This window comes from Sphaeroforma arctica, assembly GCF_001186125.1.
Source record: "Sphaeroforma arctica JP610 unplaced genomic scaffold supercont1.904, whole genome shotgun sequence".
Classification (NCBI taxonomy): Eukaryota; class Ichthyosporea; order Ichthyophonida; genus Sphaeroforma; species Sphaeroforma arctica.
Window position 1 is genome coordinate 9218 of NW_014039654.1, and position 18640 is coordinate 27857.

At 41.3% G+C, this 18640-nt stretch overlaps 2 protein-coding genes across 2 annotated transcripts in view; both read left to right on the forward strand.

Moving 5' to 3' along the window:
- The window catches only part of SARC_09184 (hypothetical protein), a gene marked incomplete at its 5' end in the record, with an annotated part of 5458 nt that extends 514 nt beyond the window's left edge, over positions 1 to 4944 (forward strand). Inside the window, 7 exons of the mRNA XM_014296809.1 lie at positions 1092 to 1242; positions 1770 to 1905; positions 2522 to 2645; positions 2913 to 3086; positions 3530 to 3787; positions 3946 to 4071; positions 4435 to 4944. Of these exons, the coding sequence (XP_014152284.1) occupies positions 1092 to 1242; positions 1770 to 1905; positions 2522 to 2645; positions 2913 to 3086; positions 3530 to 3787; positions 3946 to 4071; positions 4435 to 4617 (1152 nt within the window). The 3' untranslated portion in view covers positions 4618 to 4944. The remainder of the gene's footprint in view (positions 1 to 1091; positions 1243 to 1769; positions 1906 to 2521; positions 2646 to 2912; positions 3087 to 3529; positions 3788 to 3945; positions 4072 to 4434) is intronic.
- Positions 4945 to 16114: 11170 nt separating this feature from the next.
- Positions 16115 to 18305, forward strand: SARC_09185 (hypothetical protein). Its single transcript, XM_014296810.1, has one exon. It carries the CDS (start codon positions 16136 to 16138, stop codon positions 17492 to 17494), a length of 1359 nt encoding a protein of 452 aa, XP_014152285.1. The 5' UTR covers positions 16115 to 16135; the 3' UTR covers positions 17495 to 18305.
- Positions 18306 to 18640: the final 335 nt, after the last annotated feature.

Consider the following 18640-nt stretch of genomic DNA (forward strand, 5'->3'; position numbering starts at 1 on the left):
TATGAGAGAGAGAGAGAGAGAATGTGTGTATTGTTTCATAGTTATTTATATATATATAATTCATATATTTATATATATATATATATAATATTCATATTATATACATATATATATATATATTGATAAATATATACATACGTATATAAATATATATATATATGTATATATTATTAATGTATATATATAAGTGCGTGTGTGTGTGTGTGTTTGCGTGCGTACGTTAATATATAAATACGTGTGTGCGTGCATGCGTATATATAATTCATCTTGTCTATATATTCTTGTCTTCTATAGGTATATGTATCGATGAATGTTTTTATACTGTATGCGTCCGGGGGTATGGGTGGCTGTGTGTGGGTATTTATATATGTGTGTTTGTGTATGTATGTATGTGTGGATGTTAATTATGTATAATTACATATATACAAGTATTGTCATACAAGTATAATTATGTCTATACTAGTATACATATTCATATATATATATATAAATATCTTATCTCTTGATTTCTTTAATCTCTTTATACTTTTATTCGGACGTTTACATCTATGCTATGGGATATTAAATGTACTGTTTTTTTAATACAGGTAGACACATTTCTAAATGTATTTTTTTCTATTTATATTATATATATATATCCGTGTATATGTGAATATAAATATACTTATAAATGTGTCGTATATTTATATCATATCTACCAATATGTGTATGTGCAAAAAAAAATGCTAGTTCTCACGTTTTTATGTTTGATAGAATATGGATTTATATATATATGTATGTATATGTATTATATTGTATGTGTATATTTTTATATTTATATTTATATAAATCATGTGCGTTCCGTTGTATGTTGTGATTGACGTGCGAGTTAATATCTGTTTCGATTATTTTCGTCAACAGTATGACTTGTGCTTGCTCGGATATGTGAATATTTTTATTTCTTGTTGTGCTTGTTATGCATATAGAAATGCTTGACGTATATATCATAATCGCATGTGTAACTTTGCTTTTTATATGCACTGCTGGCTTTTCCAGTAGATGCTCGTATGAATTTTTAATTGATTTTCTGCACCAACTTTGGTTTAATGTAGGCTCGTGAGCTCGCTTTTCACATCGATGGTCTCACCCAGAAGACAGAGGTCACCACACTCTGCGAAAAACTTGAGACCGCTGAGGACTTTCAGGCCTTGTGCGCTGCCCTTATTGAAAAGTCGCCAGTTCTGCTCAATGAGTCCGATAGCGGTAAGCTTTGGTAGCAGTTGCTGTGCCACTTTTGCAAGTGGGCAGACAATTACAGATCGTATCGTATTCTGTATGTATGTAGTTCACATGAATGTTTGTGATGTGGTTGTCAGTTGTCAGTAGATATGCATGTATACTCCTCTATATATGTATGTATACGACAGTATTTACATTTATAGCGCTGTAGGGAGTAATCTTTGAGATTACGCTCTCACTGAAATTTGTACTCTCACTATCGTGTTTTAACTGATGATGACGTACATTAAGATTTGCACGCTTCAGTTGTCTTCATAGGATGGGACCAAAGGGTGTCTGTATGCCATGTCTGCTTTAAGTTTGTATATCCGTCTTTGTAGACACATACATGTATGACATGTTTAAATATACATATATATAATATATATATATATATGTGTGTGTGTACATGTAGGTTTATATATATATATATATATAAACATGAAAGTGTTTTAGAGATCCAAATTTTAAAAATTTCTGTCTGACGAAATCTCTGTCTCGATCACCTGTAGCTGCGGAGGCCTCTATATACGCCATTGTAAACCTGTGCAGCAATGTAGAACCAGCCGATGTCGATCGACTCTTATCTCGCCTGGTTTCCGTAGTAGAGGGAGGGCCCGCTGACCGTGCTACCATCCGTGTCAAGTTGTATGTGTATGTTATAGCAGTATGTGCTTATTATAGAACCCTACGATGTAGGTGTAAGTATTGTCAGTCGCAGAAATTTGTGCTAGCCATCAAAGCCTATGATGTAGGCGTAAGTGATATTTGTGTTGTTCGTCCATGGTGTATGCGTTTTGAAAGGTCCATGCACAACGTCGTTCAATTTTGTTCTGATTGAGCTTCGTATTAGTTTAAGAACCGCTTACCAGCGGGACATATTATTTGTATATTTGCTTGGTACGTGTGTGTTGTAGATATCATCTCAAAAAGGACTGACAAGTGTGTTGGATCAAGTCTCATTTCTCTTGCAGGCACGATTCGCCCCACTTCCCAGGCCTTCATACAGAATTTTTTTTTTTAATGCAATAGCGTATTCTACTAGTATGTATTAATATGCGCTGTGTAACACCAAAGTACACGCTACTGTACCGAGCACTCAAATACTCCACAAGCATATACAGTCTTGGGGATATCGCATCATGCGTGCACACTAACACGAGTGCAATTACTAATATTTAAGAACGTATTTGGCGTTGGTCTTCTTTCAAGTGGCATTTCGGCTGATTCTGGCCCTTAAATTCGTGGGTCGTCCAATGTGCAGGTTGGCCTTCCTTTTCAACAACATGAATGCAGATAGCTCAGCTCGATACACATGTTACAACTCGCTTGTAAAGGTCTGTGGTGCCAGTGGCTACCTACACGCACTCGAGAGCCAATTCGAACAGGTACGTTTCTATTACAAGCATTGATTCATGATTTTTGTGTGATTTCCCTTGCCACAGACGTATAATTAATAAACCTTGCTTTTCATGTGGTATTCTCAAACCCTGTGTGTAGTTAGTCTGCCCTTTACAAATCAAGTCGTTGCTATTTAACAGCGATTGCTGCTGATGTATGAACACTACTTTTTATAATATTTTGGTATATTTTGATTTTGATATTTGGATGTGCATCGCATATCATCTTTTTTATTTCTACAACGGTATATTCAGTTGCCCGAGTGGCTTGCTGAATGGAATTGTGACCAATCGCAAACCCGAACCTTATACCGCAATATATTCGAGGCCTGCAAAAAGTGTGACAGCCCCGCCCAAGCAAGAAAGTTTCAGATGAAGTTCCTACAATCTTTCGATAAGGAGAGTGCCGCGGAAGCTAAGGATGTTGCTGTATGTCTTTATGTATTATGTCTCTGATTTTGCTTTTGTGTTCGCTATCACACTTGTATCAGCATGTACAAGGAGATATCAACTGCGATATTGGACCTTTGAGGTCGGGCCTTATGTGCAGGCTGTGCCCGATTCGGATATGTATGTATAAATCTGTTTGCTATATGTACGCTGTATTTGCTCAAGATTGCAAAAGTCCGACAGCCCCCCAAGTGTACGATATTTATATGAGCGCTGGCGCCAAAATTGATGCTGAATGACATATTTTACGCTTTCCACATGACCTGCTTTGTAGTGTGGATATACTCGATGGACTACCAGAAATACCGTAGTGTATGCATCCCTTTTTGAAACTATTTACGCTGCTTAGGACGTTGTGATCAAGCCACTCGCTTATTATATAGTATGCTGAAATTTTCCCTGTGTATACACGTTCCACACAGTGTGAATACCTAGCCGACGCGATTAGGGATTCCCAATGTTATATTTTCGACGAGGCGGTAGAGCTGGAGGCTGTCAAAGCTCTCGAGGGAGTGAGCCCCATTTACGGCTTACTGCAAGTGTTCTTCAGCGGTGACTACAAGGCCTTTGCTGAGTTTGCATCGAGCAATCCTGGTGTATTCGAAGAGTTCTCATTGCATAAGGATGTATGCGAGAAGAAAATGAAGTTGCTCACACTCATCTCCTTGTCGACCGACACTGTATGTCGTCAATATCGCCAACCTTTAGCTCATTCATCACCAATTTATTTTGTCTTCCATCTCGGTAGCGATCCGCGCATGCTCTAGTTCTCGATTATCCTGAATCACGTCTGGTATGTACATTATCTAAACTGCATTTTCTTTCCACTTATGTACAGAACGAGGTAGAATACAAGCAGGTCGCCGAGTCGCTTCAGGTCGAGGAGGACTTGGTCGAGTTGTGGCTGATAGAGGCGATGCGCAAAGAGCTTGTTACTGGAAAGCTTGATCAGCTCAATGAGAAGGTATTTGTTTTTGCGTTTTTAGCGCATATTTGAAATTGTATAACATGCGCATGTCTGTTTCAGTATTTGTGTTAGAGATTATTTGTGTCTGCGTCGCTTTCGTTTTGTTTTGTGGTAAGTATGACCTGTGTCTTATCATGTTTTTGTATGTCTTGTGTCGGACTATCTTGCATTTATCGAGTCACTAGAACTATTATGCATCAGCGAAAAAAATGCTGCGTCGGTGTCGGACTATCTTGCTTTTATCTAGTCATTTGAACTATCATGGATCAAATCAGTTATTTACTGTCCGCGAATATTTGACCACAAATCCCGTATGCGATAATTTCTCTGACATCAATTTTTAATACTATACTTTGAAAGGTTATTGTCCGCCGCGCTGTTCGAAGGACGTTCGGGCGAGATAATTGGGAAGTTCTAAGTGAACGATTGGAGGCCTGGAGCACTGCCATGGCCGAATGCCTCGAGACTCTTCGCACTGTGCAGACTCAGAAGGACGCAGGGGGGCACAAGAGCGATCAGCAGAGATACATGCGCTCCCTCTAAGTAGGTTTAAACCTTTACGCTCTGGATGGTATGTGGGAAGGTTTGCGATGGCTGTTAAGCATTACAACATAGTGGAGAGCTGATACCCGACAAATCACTACGAGATGAGCAAGATAACGTAGTGTTGACTTATGAATGACCTATATCTGTTAGAGCCATGATATCAGGTGCGTGAAGGGTCTTAAAATACAAACCCGACCCTCGATGCAAAAGTCGGTCAGTTTGCGCTAAAATCGTATACTTACGCGATCGTTCTCTAAAGCGCAGATCTAACAAGGTACAAACGATCATGTATGGAACAAATAAAGACCACCTATATTAACACCTAGATAATATGCATATATATATATATATATGTTTTTATTTTATTATATCATATTATATTACATTATATTTGTATATGTATATATACATCTGTAAAATTATTACACATAGAAGTATCTATATATATATATATGCATATCCATTTGCATTTGCAATTGCGTAATATGTTATATATCTACATATGTATATATATACATCTATATATAGATATGTATATATTATATATATATATATATATATATACGCATATATATATATATATACGCATATATATATATATGTGCATATATTTTATATATATATGTAATGTATATATATATCTAGTATATATGTATGTATGTATATATATATATTTGTATATTTATATGTATAAGCGATGGGCCTTTTTTTTCTAAACACGGAGTAAAACAGGTGGTTGTGAATCGTGATGAAGATATTTAATTTTTGCTTTCTTTTTTAATTTAGCAAGTACCATCGTGTAGTTACTAGCTAGTTAGTACTTAGTAGTATGGGCTACATAGTATTTAAAGGCTATTTAGGACTATTTCTACCCTTTTATTCTTGCTAAAATAACAACTTTCTAAGACACTCAGGACCCAGATTCTCTAACTAAAGGCTAGAAGTTGTTTACTTTTCTAATCAAGAAGAATATCTGTTTCGAGATGTGTATTGATTGGATTTCATAACACCGTCGATTTCTTTCCGAAAGTGACCCTTATTTTAAAAATTGTCCCTCATAGCCAAATGGGAAAAGCGGAAAAGGGGAATGTAGTGCGCGAATTGAGTAAAGTCCAAGCACGAATGAATATTAATTTCTGCAGGAAAACCGCCTTGTATGGTAGAAGTAGGGTGATAAATAAATAAAGCTTTTTGACAGAGTAGGCGCAAACGTCGGTCGTAAACGGAGGGGTCGGAGGCAGTGCCATAATTTGTGGGAAGCTTAAGCTATGGGCCTTTATTTATTTTTAAATATGTGATGGCGGAGTGCCTGTTGTGAAATGTGAACATTTTGCAACGAAAGAATGCAAGAATGTCAACACAAATCTCAGAGAGGCTGAGAAGCATCTTTTTTTCAATCCAGTTCTAAATTCTAGTTTTTTCTATTGGATTGATTTTGAAAAGGGAAAAGAAAAAATTCTTGTCATACATTTTTTTTAGCAGGTCTGGCCGGCTGGCCCGCCTGTGTTATATTTATGGATACGGAGTACGGCGAAAAAATAGCGTAGCCTTCTGAAAATATATATATATATATATATTAAAACATATACACAGCCTTCTATAAATGTTCTATTTTGATTTTCAAACTGAAGTCTGAACTGAGACCAAAAATATAGTAAATACTTTTTCCTTTTCTTCTTTTGGTTTTGTCATAGCTTTCTGAAAATTACGCATAGGCTGACAATTGACATAGCTGTTTTTTTACTATGTATTTACTCTCTTCCTGAGCTGCCTGACTCAGAGTCAGGACTCAGTTTCAGGACTCAGATTGTCCTGTCTGGTTTTTTATATAAAATAATTATATGTATGTACTTGAGAGGCTGAGAGGCTGAAGCCTTAGACTGAGAGTCTGAGACTCGGGAGTCAAGGAGTCAGACGTTTAGTTCCGTCTTGAGTCTGGGTGCGGCTGCGGCTGCCTCTTTAGTTTATGCCTCTTTCGACAGAATCTGGGTCTCTGTGAGTCTTGGTCCCTGACTCTCTGGGGCTGGGGCGCTGGGGCCAAGGGGGTCCGGCCCCTTTGTGGTTGAGGTTACCTTCGACCTTGGCTTCAGCCTTCACGCCTTCACCTTTTACCTTCTGGCGGTGACTTGTGAGTGGTCGTCCTCTCCCTATAACTTATTTTATAATGCATATAATTGTGGCAAGGCGATACACTGAACCATTTTTTTCTAAAGAGAGAACGGGATTGATTGATTCTTGCGCATCAGCGAACCCTAAGAATAGATATATATTTTTTCACTTCCCCTTATTTATCTTTCACGACGGACCTTTGATTCAAATTTCGTCTCCGAAATGTAAATCTCGGTGACCAGCAGGTCGAGCCTGGGGTCCCACAGTCCCACAGTCGCGAAAGATGTCGGGCCAGGCGGAATCCCCAACTGAGACGTTCGTCCCAAGGACTCTTTGCCCAATGACCAATGGAAATTGGACTTTCAAAAATCTATCACAGACCTCTCTGCCCAGGTCAATACTTTCCAAACTTTGGGACCAGCTCTACGCACCCCGAACACTGATTGGCCTATCCTATCCAATGGAAATCATCCAAGCACCAAATGCTCACTAACCTCTGTGCAAAAGTAAACAATCTCGAATCCGAACTCCGGGACCTTAAATCCTAAACCCGCGCACCTATAGATGAAGACACACCCAACACTTTGCGATTTGGCTCCACAAGCCCGCCTGTTCCGTCAGCAAAAAGGCCGCGGTCAGGCGCCCAATAGCAGCAGTGAGCCTACCAGCTACCGCTCAAAAGTGGGCAAATCTGAAAAACCGAGCCCTGAAAAAACCCCTACCTCACCAGTTTCTCAGTCCCTACCGCAGCCGCCAGTACCCGAGCACCTTTTGACGAAAGACTCGTCATGAAATAGATGACATAACTCCGGTATGGCTCTTCTTCCGAGCAATTTTACCTAACCCATCCCAATCAGTTTTTGAAAAATACTGGCATAAAACCCTACTGGCGCTGTTCCAAACATTCATCCTATCCACGGCTACATATGGCCGGAACATTATTGCCTGGGCTCCGCTTATATGGAACGACGCGTTCGACACCTTGTTCGAGCGCTTTAACTCAGCACTGTAATAAGCCGGGCCTCTACAATAGACTCTATGTTATAAACGTACTCTTAAGGAGTACGTAAATTATAAACGTACTCTTAATAGTACGAGGAACTTAAGTTTCCTAATGTACTCTTAATAGAACGAGGAACCTAAGTCTCCTGAAATAGTTTTTAATGGTTTTATTAATTAATACCTTTTCCATTTACATTTCAGATATTTGGGGACTTGTGAGTTTCTCGGATTCGCCCCAATGAAACATACTATAGTTTCTGATAGAGCGACAACGAAACACTAAATAAAATCCCTTCGGCGGAAACAGTACTGAGAGGATTATATATAGGCAATGTCTCAGCCTCACAATCCCTCCGAGTATTGCTGTTTTCACGAGGCATACCTAACTTTACTAAATGTCTTATTTCGTTCATTTACTTTGATATTTTCACGATACTTAGACTTTACCTACGCGTTTACTTATTCTAAGGCGTTAATGTCGCCTTGAGAGACCAAATCTTACAGCACTCATCCAAGCAGCAGCCATCATCATGGGCACTAAATACTCTCGGTTTTCCAAACGTCAAACACACTTATTCCACTTTTGTGGCCTGCTCCCCGCGCGACCATTCGTGGACTACCTTGGAGGTTGCCTGGGAATACACCTCGACTCAATGGCCATCACAATGACACTCATCCCTCTGACGCAACCCGCCTCGGCCCACAACAAACCATCACTGCGCTTCCCGTACAGTATTTATGAACAACTGAATACTGTACACAAAACCACGGGCGGGCGTACACCCGACCATGTAGCCCTACGCCAACGCTGTGACGACATCAGAAAGAATTCAACAAAATGCTGATTCAACAAGGAGATTGCGGTAGTGACCCGACGCCAATACTACTACCAACTGGTTATGGGTAAACCGCCGACCTCAAACTCAGACAAAACCAGACAGGACAGCTTCAATCGCTGCCTCGAGCCTCCACCAATGCGACTCTGTGCTATGATTGTAACGAATACGTACATGTTCACATTCTTCTACTTCCGTGTCCTGGTAGCAACAAGTTCATCATCAGCCACTTAACCTGCATCCAACAACTGATTCGACGCATCCTGGTAGGCTCGAAACTGCCGCCCATTGGCCCTGAACTCCTCCAGCAGTTACAAGAGTGCCACGACTTCCACGGTATCTGGACCCTCCACGAACACCTTGGATCTTTTCATGAGCATGTAGAAGAACCACCGTAGCCTCACCTGTCTCTGACACATCAGCAGATGTTCCCTCCATACCTCGGCTAATCACGCTATTAAAGTACTGATTCCAAATTTTGGTTGAACCAAAATCATCGCTTGGTCCCGCCTATGATACTTTCGATCCATCCCAGCCAGCACATACCAAATGAATCCATGGTCTAGTGCGGTATTTCCCATCCTTGCTCTGCGATCGAATTATGACGGATAACCTGGTCCTACTCGGTGTTTCGTACTCTGCACTAGCCAATTCCACGACACTACACGGCGCAGACTCGATCAGTACCATAGAGATGGGTACGTTACTTAGTAGGACAGCAAGCAAATACATGACACATTCGATGGTATCACTATTTTGTCAGCACCGGCCCGAAATGACTCAGCGCATATCCTCCATCGTCGACTCACTGGACTTAAGCTGCAAATGGGAATTTACTAACCGCTTCTTACCATAGATCTTTCCCAAACCACTACAACGGCTATGAGAGCTATACCAGCCATACCATTTGTTCATACATTGTAACATACATACATTATAGCATATCATTCTTGAAAATATTAATCTTATCCCTAGGAATAACATGGTGGAAAATCAATTCCATGCGTGCTCAATTTCAACGCCAATGAGTGAAGACAAAGTTCTGCAAAGTACTATGAATCCTGCAGTTGTTTTACGAAGCGTTCTCGCATGCGAGTTCATCAGTTCGACATAGTTCAGTTTACTTAGGTCGTGGGCCCTCCAAGTGACGATACTAATTCATGGCACATATTTTGGCGCCACTTATGTTGGGTGCGCATTTACTTTCAATTTCGACCCTCGGCCACAAAATGGTGAAAATCTTTGGGTGACAAATAATGTGAGTGCTATCGTATTTACAGCGTCAGTTGCAGCCTATGCATTGTGTCAAGTCTCGATAACAAACTACTTATTGTGGAAACATAGGTCTTATCCCCTTGTCAAGGACAATGTTCTTGACTATGTGGTAGGCATGTCAGTATCGACGATCTTGAGTGTGCTGTTTGTGTTTGCAACCATGATAACCATAAATATTCTTAAGCTAGCTCTGCACTCGCACATGTGGTTATCATGAATGTTGTATTCGTTAGGCGCTCGGTTCTACACATCCATCATTGTACTGATGGTAGCAGAACAGAGAACCTTGTACAGGATTTTTCCCATGTTCTCCATGTTTAAAGCCTTCTTGTTTCTAACTACAACTGATAAGGAATGGGTTGGTACTTGGTATTATGGTATGGTTGTGTATGGGTGGTATGTCGATTTCTGGAATTCTGGCCTCAGATGATTCACTTTAGACGAAAGTTATGCAACGTCCAAAAAATAGTAATATCTACTGTGAGAAAAGCTAATAAAAGTAAAGCATAATTATAGGAATACTTTTTTTGTTGGCTCTTTGTTTTCTAAAAACAAAACAAAACAAGAAAAAACTTTAAAAAGGCGTTGCGCCGATGGCGATGCATCTCTTATCACTTGTGAGAACGAGAGATGAGGGCGGCTTTTCATTTTTTTCATTGTAATCTTATCCATTTTCACTTACCGCCAATAAAAATTAGTTATAATCCGTTCATTGAATAATAAAGTGATAAAAGAACCACCTATAAATGCTACAAAACAAAGAGCAAGATAAAGCAATATATGTAATTCATTTGTGTTGTGGTCACTTGAGTAAATAGTTCACAAAAATATATAAATATTTCGGTTGTGAGTTGGTGACTCAAAGACGTCACAGACTTCACAGACTCACAGCAGACCTTATTACGTTTCAGCATATGTAGATGAGAACGTTAACCGCTACACGCATATATCTTGGCTATTGTGAATAATTTGGTCATAGAGCGAGCGATTCACCAATGAAACGCGGTTAAAAAGTGTTGACCGATGGAATTTATATATATGTAAAGTTTACAGCGAGCTCTAACCGATCATTTTGTTTGAGTTTGCTTGATATTTATACACATCTAACCAATCATTTTGTTTGTATAATTATTTAATCTTTATGCATGCATGCCTAGCCTATCATACTACTTGAAGTAAAATGTGCGCATCAGATTGGCGGATTAGTTTTATTGTTGGTACGTACGTGTGAATGACTAAGCACGAGGCTCATTACCTTGGTGGTCGTCATAGTATGAACGCGTTAGGGGTGCAACTTAACACATGGGTTCTATCGCGACAAGGGGAAGACTTTATCTAGGACTTGACAGGCGAAGAAATCTATTCAAAAGCTCAAAGCATCTTCAGCAGGAAAATATTGTGGTACACCGCCATCATCTGCATCTACAAGCCTGTCCACGTCATCATAGTCGAAGCGCATCGAACCCATTTGCGCATTGATGATGATCGCGTTGTTGAGATTGCTGAGAGCCTCTAGCTGCCCAATATCCTCCTGCGTATGCTGCAGCTTTGTTACCTTCAATATATTCTGGTGTGTTAATATATAAATTTGTTACACATTTGACCAGGCTCGCAATAGTAACATGCACCGATACTCCCACTGCTCTCTTGTCCCCTTGTACAATGGCAGAGGGCGTGGCAGAACTTATTGCACATGCTACATGTATGTAATGACAACCTCAAGATACCATTCTCGCACCCCGGTAAGAAAAACGGGCAGCCCTGAAGACTCAGTTCGTCCTCTGACGTACAGTTTGGTACAAGACTCCGGTGTTTGACATCATAGTTTATACCTACAGGTTACAGCAACCCTATAGGAGCTGAAGGTATACGGATACCCATAAGGGGCCCCGAGTAAGTGGTGGTATTCGCAGTTGATGTATTTTTTATATCTTGGGCGTGTACACTAGTCTCTTCGTGAGTGGAGTGATGCTCATCGTCATGTGTCTCTACTGTAGTAAATGTTGTTGCCCTAAAATCCGTCAATTTCCCGACCGTATAGAAACTGATCAACAAGCTTATGTAGAAAATATGCTTATATTTTCCAATTACTTGATTCATCCGTGTCACTCAAAAACTATACTTGAGTTTCAGGGAAGGTTTTAGGCACATCCTAACATCGTTTAGTAACACCAAACATAGTTTTTTCTCTTTCTCAATTAATCTACAAAAACTCATTTTTACAAAAACCAACATATATTTATATAAGAAGGTAATCATAATATATATATACTCATAGAAAAAAAAACTAGAATAAGAGTTTATTCAGTCTATTAAGAGGACCATCAGCTTCTTGTACCGAACTGATTCATAGCCCAGGCAAATGGAACTGACGGCTTTCATTCTTCTTTCCCATCAATGCGACGGCGGACACTATAAATTAAACACGGCAGGGGCGCCGCGGAGACCAAAAGTTTTCTCCTAAGTGGGTAGCAAATAACTTGTGTAGGGATAATACTATTTATTTCAAAGGAGTTAAGTTACAATGTTTGTACATATAGTATGGCTCTCATAGCCGTTGTAGTGGCTCGGGGAATATCGATGGGAAGAAGTGGACAGTAAATTCCCTGTTGAAGCTTGGACCAAGTGAGTCGACAATGGAGGATTTGCGCTGGGTCAATTCAGGCCGGTGCTGACAAAGCACAGTTACTATCGAATGTTCCATATATTTTCTTGCTGATCTATTAAGTAGAGTACCCAACTAGGTGGTACGGATTGGGTCTGCGACGTTTAGTGCCGCGGAATGGGCTAATGCAGAGTACAAAATAAGAGAAAGGCCAGGTTGTCCGTCATAATCCGGTCGAGAAGAGAAGATGGGGGTAAGCCAATGCCGCACCAGACCACGGATGAATTCAGTATGTGTTGGTTGGCCTGGATCGGACGTATCATAGTCGGAACCAACAAGCGCGATGATTTGGTTCGAACTGATATTTGGAAGTAGTACTTCAACAGCGTGATTAGCCGGGGAATAGGGAACATCTGTTGATGTGTCAGGGACGGGTGAGGGTACGGCTGTTCTTCAACATGCTGGAGAAAAGATCAGTTTTGGGCCTACCAGGATGCGTCGAATCAGTTTTGGATGCAGGGAAAGTGGCTGGTAGTGAAGGCAGACAGGGCAGAGACAGCCGTCGGTGCGGTAATCGAGCAATGTGAACATGTACGTATTCGTTACAATCATAGCACAGAGCCGGATTGGTGTAGACTCGAAGAAGCGATTGAAGCTGTCGTGTCTGGCTGTGTCTCGGTTTGAGGTTGGCGGTTTACCCATAACCAGTTGGTAGTAGTATTGGTGCCGGGCCATTGCCGCGATCTCCTTGTTGGAGCAACGTTTTGTTGAGTTCTTTCTGAAGTCGTCACAGCGTTGGCGGAGGGCTACATGGTCGAGTGGTGGAAAATGGGTACTGTAAATTGATGTCGACATCCAAGGAAATATTAGGGATATGACGATATGAGTCCGAAATTGTCACGAGGGTTGTTGACATCAGGTGACATGGAGAATGAAATGTCATGGCTCCAGAGTGGGAGGGACTGGTTGATGTCGATTAGTAGTGTACGTGTAAGTTGAATTAAGTGTGTCATGCTCCCTTTCAACCTTTCCGTTGAGTTGCGGGGTGTGTGCCGGGGTACTGTTGAGATCCATATCTCGGAGAAGAAGCATGGTGCGAGTGTTTTGCTCCGAAATACGCTGTCACCATCAGCAATAAGGCGATATGGTTTGTAGCGTGCAAGCACCTGCAGGGGAAGTGCCTTGGCAGCGTCAGGTACGCACACTTTGTCTTTGTGAACACTATGTATGCCAAATTTTGTTCCGTCATATATTATGTTCATGGTGTACTTGGGACCCTGAAGATCGATGTGGAGATGTTCAACGGGGCCGTAAACATTATTTGTGGTTGTGTGGTGTACATGGTCGCATTTCATTTTTCCGGCCATACGTTAGGCAACAAGTGTATATATCCAAGTGGGCTTACCCACGGCCTGAGTGTCGCTGCCTAAGAATGTGTTCTTGTCATTTTGGATGATGTAGGGTGGAGACTGTAAGTGTGAGATGTAAAATGACCACCAACGGGAGCAGTGACGAAATGGTACGCATATCGCCTGGGTAGAACCGGTGCTTATGTTAAGACGGACAAGTTCTAAGATATCAGTCCACTTTGGATTGGCGTAACAACGCTTGGTGATGAGGTAGCCTTTTCGAAAGTCATTAAGCTCACTACCCTCCGGGCCAGCAAAACGAGGAATCTGAGAGTTGACACAGGAAACGCAGATGTCTATCGTAGGCTGTAAGTCGATGTTCTGCATGGCTACAGCCCAATCTTTCGATTTAGCACACATTTCTCGGTGGTGACACCGAGAGGAGGGGGGGGGGGGGTTAGTGTGTGAGTGTGATGCGGTCTTTGGCAGACACTCTCAGAGTAGTAGATCGGCTGCGATGACCGTTATTTTTATGGTATTCGTCATATGTTATTCTGTTGGTGTTTGTTTGTTGAGGTGGATGAATGAGTAATTGTGGTAGTGAGTTATGATTGGTGGAGGGAACAAATTAATTTAAGAACATGTATAGCGTTCTGACGAGCAGTGGATGCAGCGACCTGGAGATCGCCTAGCCAGAGATCATGGGTGTCGCCGCTGATGGTAAGTTGGGTCCATCTGGGGGCTGGGGTGGGAGCAGCCAGGTCTTCCATTGTAGAGGAATAATAGACGAGAGTTTCGAGTAGAGATTAATAGCCCATAACCTAATAGACTGTATAAACTCTTATTTGGAAGAATTGAATTTTATTATCTTTTTCTATGAATATATATATATATTATGATTACTTTCTTATATAAACACGTCATGTTGGTTTTTGTAAAGATAAGTTTTTGTAGATTAATTGAGACAGAGAAAAAACTATGTTTGGTGTTTCTATACCACGTTAAATTGTGCCTTAAACAACTGGATTTAGGCCTCGACGTGAGGCTCGAGCAGAAATCATAGCGCAGACCCGATCCAGACCGTCATGGCAAATTTATGCGACAAAATTAAATACCGACATGTGGTCAGTAAATACCGAGCTTCGCTCACTCCGCCAAGCGGGGGCCGGGGGGTCATGTTTCACACGCTAATTAATTTTACTTATTTTAAAAAACAAAGCAAAACAACTTAAAATTTAGAAAGGTATCAAGACCGCAACGTCTTACGACGTGTCGTCTGAAACATGTCGTATGTCGCGTAGGGCCGTAGGGCTTAAGGCCGCAGGGCGTAAGGCCCGTAGGCCACTGGTTTATAGTGTATACAGTGATGTTACTGATTACTGACACACTTTATGTAAATACAAACATTTTTATTTTCAGAATTTCCATGGGTTTCCCCCCATCCTAAAAATCGCTGAAAGGACCCATTATTATTGGCGAATTTTTTAGCATAGCCTTCTAAATTAAAAACATCAGAGGGTCTAAAAATAACTTACCCAATCTTGAGTAAAAAAAAATTAAGCAAGTTCTTGACCCCGGTGTCGCGAACTCGCGACATGTCAACTATTATTTTTCTTGTTTTAAATAAAAGCGAGACTCTCGGAGTCTCGAGTCTCACGAGTCACGAACTCACGACGCATCGTTATAGTCAAACGAGAGTTTACTAGCTCAGCAAGAGTCCAGACTCCAGTGACCTCACCCCAGCAGTGAGGCCTAATCCCAGAGGGCAGAGGCCAAGCCGCCGAGAGGAGAAGGGGGGCCAAACTCCAAAGGCCACGCCCCCGCGAGACCGCGAGCGGCACTGCGACACAGGGCCTTCGTTTACATAGCCTGACGGCTGACGCCCTCCCCACTCCTGTCTTTTTTTAAATTTTAGGAGGCTATGAACAATAAAATAGTGTCAGTAGTGACTGCTGTAGCTGGACTACTGGACTCCTGAGAGCCTGAGCCCTGGGCGCACGGGAGGTTGTGACTTGGGACTTGGGAGTTGGGACTGAGACTCTGGGACTCTGGGTCTTGGCCGACTCCTGGGAGTCTTCAGTCTGGGTCTTAAGTCTTCACTCTGATATTTTTCATTGAGTGTCTGACTCACTGACTTCTCAGAGAATATTATATTTGTTTCTTTTACTTTAATAAAACAAAATATGTACTTTATTGTCTATACTCTATTTATATTCTGTCTGAGACAAAAAAAAAAAAGGAATTTTGAGGAGACAATTGTACAAAAAAATAAGATAAAATAAAAAGAATGAGATTGTATACGGTTAGTTTATTGCATATCAGCAAACCTCAAGATTAACATGGAGGGGAATCAAGCACCTGCGTGCTCAGTTATAACGCCAGTCATGAGTGAGGAAATATACCTGCAAAGTACCAATCCTGTAGTTGTTTTACGCAGAATCCTCGTATGCGGTTACATCAGTTCGGCACAGTTCAGTTTACTTAGCTCGTGGACCCTCCCAGTGATAATGCTAGTTCATGGCACTGTAGTTGGCGCCGCATATGTGGGTTGTGCACTTACTTTCAATTTAGATCCTCCGCCACAGAATGGTGAAAATCTTTGGGTGACAAATAATGTGAGTGCTATCGTATTTACAGCGGCAGCTGCAGTCTATGCATTGTGCCTAGTTTCGATAACAAGCTACTTATTGTGGAAACATAGGTCATATCCCCTTGTCAAGGCCAAGGGCCTCGACTTTGTGGTAGGCATGTCGGCATCTACAACCTTGAGTGTGCTGTTTGCGTTCTCAGCCATGACAACCATATATATACCTAAGTTGGCTCTGCTCCGTCACGCTTGGTTAACATACCTGTTTTATTCGCTGGGCGCATTCTTCTATACATCCATCATTGCACTGGTGGTAGCAAAGCAGAGAACCTTATACAGGATCTTCCAGACTAAATGGAGATTCAAAGCTTGCAAGTCCAATTGGAACTCCAACAGGAGATTCATTTCGGATGGTATTTATTGGCTTCTTATGATGCTTGCTGTCATAACGGTGGTGATTGAGATACTTTTGAGCCATGTTCACTTTGTTCATTTTGAGATAGAGCTCTTTCTCCCCATGTTCCCCGTGTTCGTAGCTCTGATATTCCTGTGTATTTATTCCGTCAAGACGAGAGTAGTGCACGAAGCTTTTAACGACGGTAGCAGAAATATCTGGGTTGCTATGACCTTGAGCACGCTGATAGTATTTCTGTGCTTTGGTCTTCTGTATATTCACCTGAATCGTTTCAAGATGGGTGTTAATGCATGGCATTTGACGTACGTATACTTCGGGTGCGTCTTCATGTATTCAATAGCTTACGGCGAGCATTTCACTTTAATAGTTTTTCTGGCGGCGAGAGGCATAACCTTGCGTACCGAGTTGTCTCCGACAAACACTGCAGCTTTCGTCACAAACTGTCTTGACACCCATGTGTCCCGTGGGGGAAGCCTGGTCATATTATCCCGGAGTTCATTCATGAGTACAAAAAGCCTTGTCTTACAATGTAAGAAAAAGGAACAACCGATACTGCTGGAATGTGAAGAGTCTGTCTCGAACAGCGACGAAAGTGGACAGAATTCTGAGAATGACCGGAGACAAGCAGTTGCTAGTAGACACCGTCCTATCAACCCAAGCGATGGGTCTAACAACGCGAGCAAAGACACAGTATGAGCCATTCGATAGTACACGCATCCTTTCTTTGTAACATAAACCAAGGAACAGCCGTCATGGCACTGCCGGCATGTGCAGAGTCTGTCGTGAGCAGCGACGAAATTTGAGAAATGATTCGAGTTCGACCAGACTTCGGGAAAACGCAGAAAGCAGTTGCTAGTAGACACCGGGCTATCAGCGCAAGCGACGATGCGGTATCAGCCACTCATTGGTACACGCAGCCTGCCTTTGGAACTCAAGCAAAAAGAACAGCCCACCATGGCATTGCAGCATGCGCAGAGTCTGTCGCAGTCAGCGACTAAGGCGAGCGGAAATCTGGTAATGATTCGAGCTCAACAAACTTTCGTTTTAAAATTCAGCAAGCAATTTGTTGTAGACACCAGCCTATCAACACAAGCCATGATACAAGATCAGCCTGAAAATATCGGACAGAAGCGAGTGTGAAATATATAGCGATTCGCACCCGCCTCGCCGGACAGAGCAGCAAGTACGTCAATACTGGTGCACATATTCAAATATGAAAAGATAATATCTCCATCGATAGCAGAACGTCACCAAAACCAAGGTGCGGCGCAAGGGGATTCCCGAAGAAGACAGCCTCAAGTTACGACAGCCTCAAGTTACATGTTCCATATTTTCTCCGAGAACAGAGTGTGTCCGTTATAGGGTACATAGACGAGGGTACTATGTTGAGTTGGATACTGCGCCCAGGCAAAACTCAATACAATGGAAAGAGTTGTGGATCGTCTGAACTCCGAAGTTGATATTGAAAGTGTGAGATAAATAAAATTTGCATTGGAACAGGAAGAACAGGAACATCTATAACATCATATGGACGCAGACTCGCAGCAGCGACTTGCAGCAGTATATTGATTAGCAGTGCGAAACGCAACCGAAAGCCAAATGTTGGTATACACCGGGATATTTGACACACCTAAGCAAATGTTTGCAAATGAATTTCACCACTCATCTATTGAGTCGTCGGACGGTATATATATATATAAATACTTATATATATATATATATTCATATAAATAAATAATATATTTATATATATACATATATATAATATATTATATATATATATGAATATATATATATATATATAATATTATATATATATATATATATATTATTTATATATAT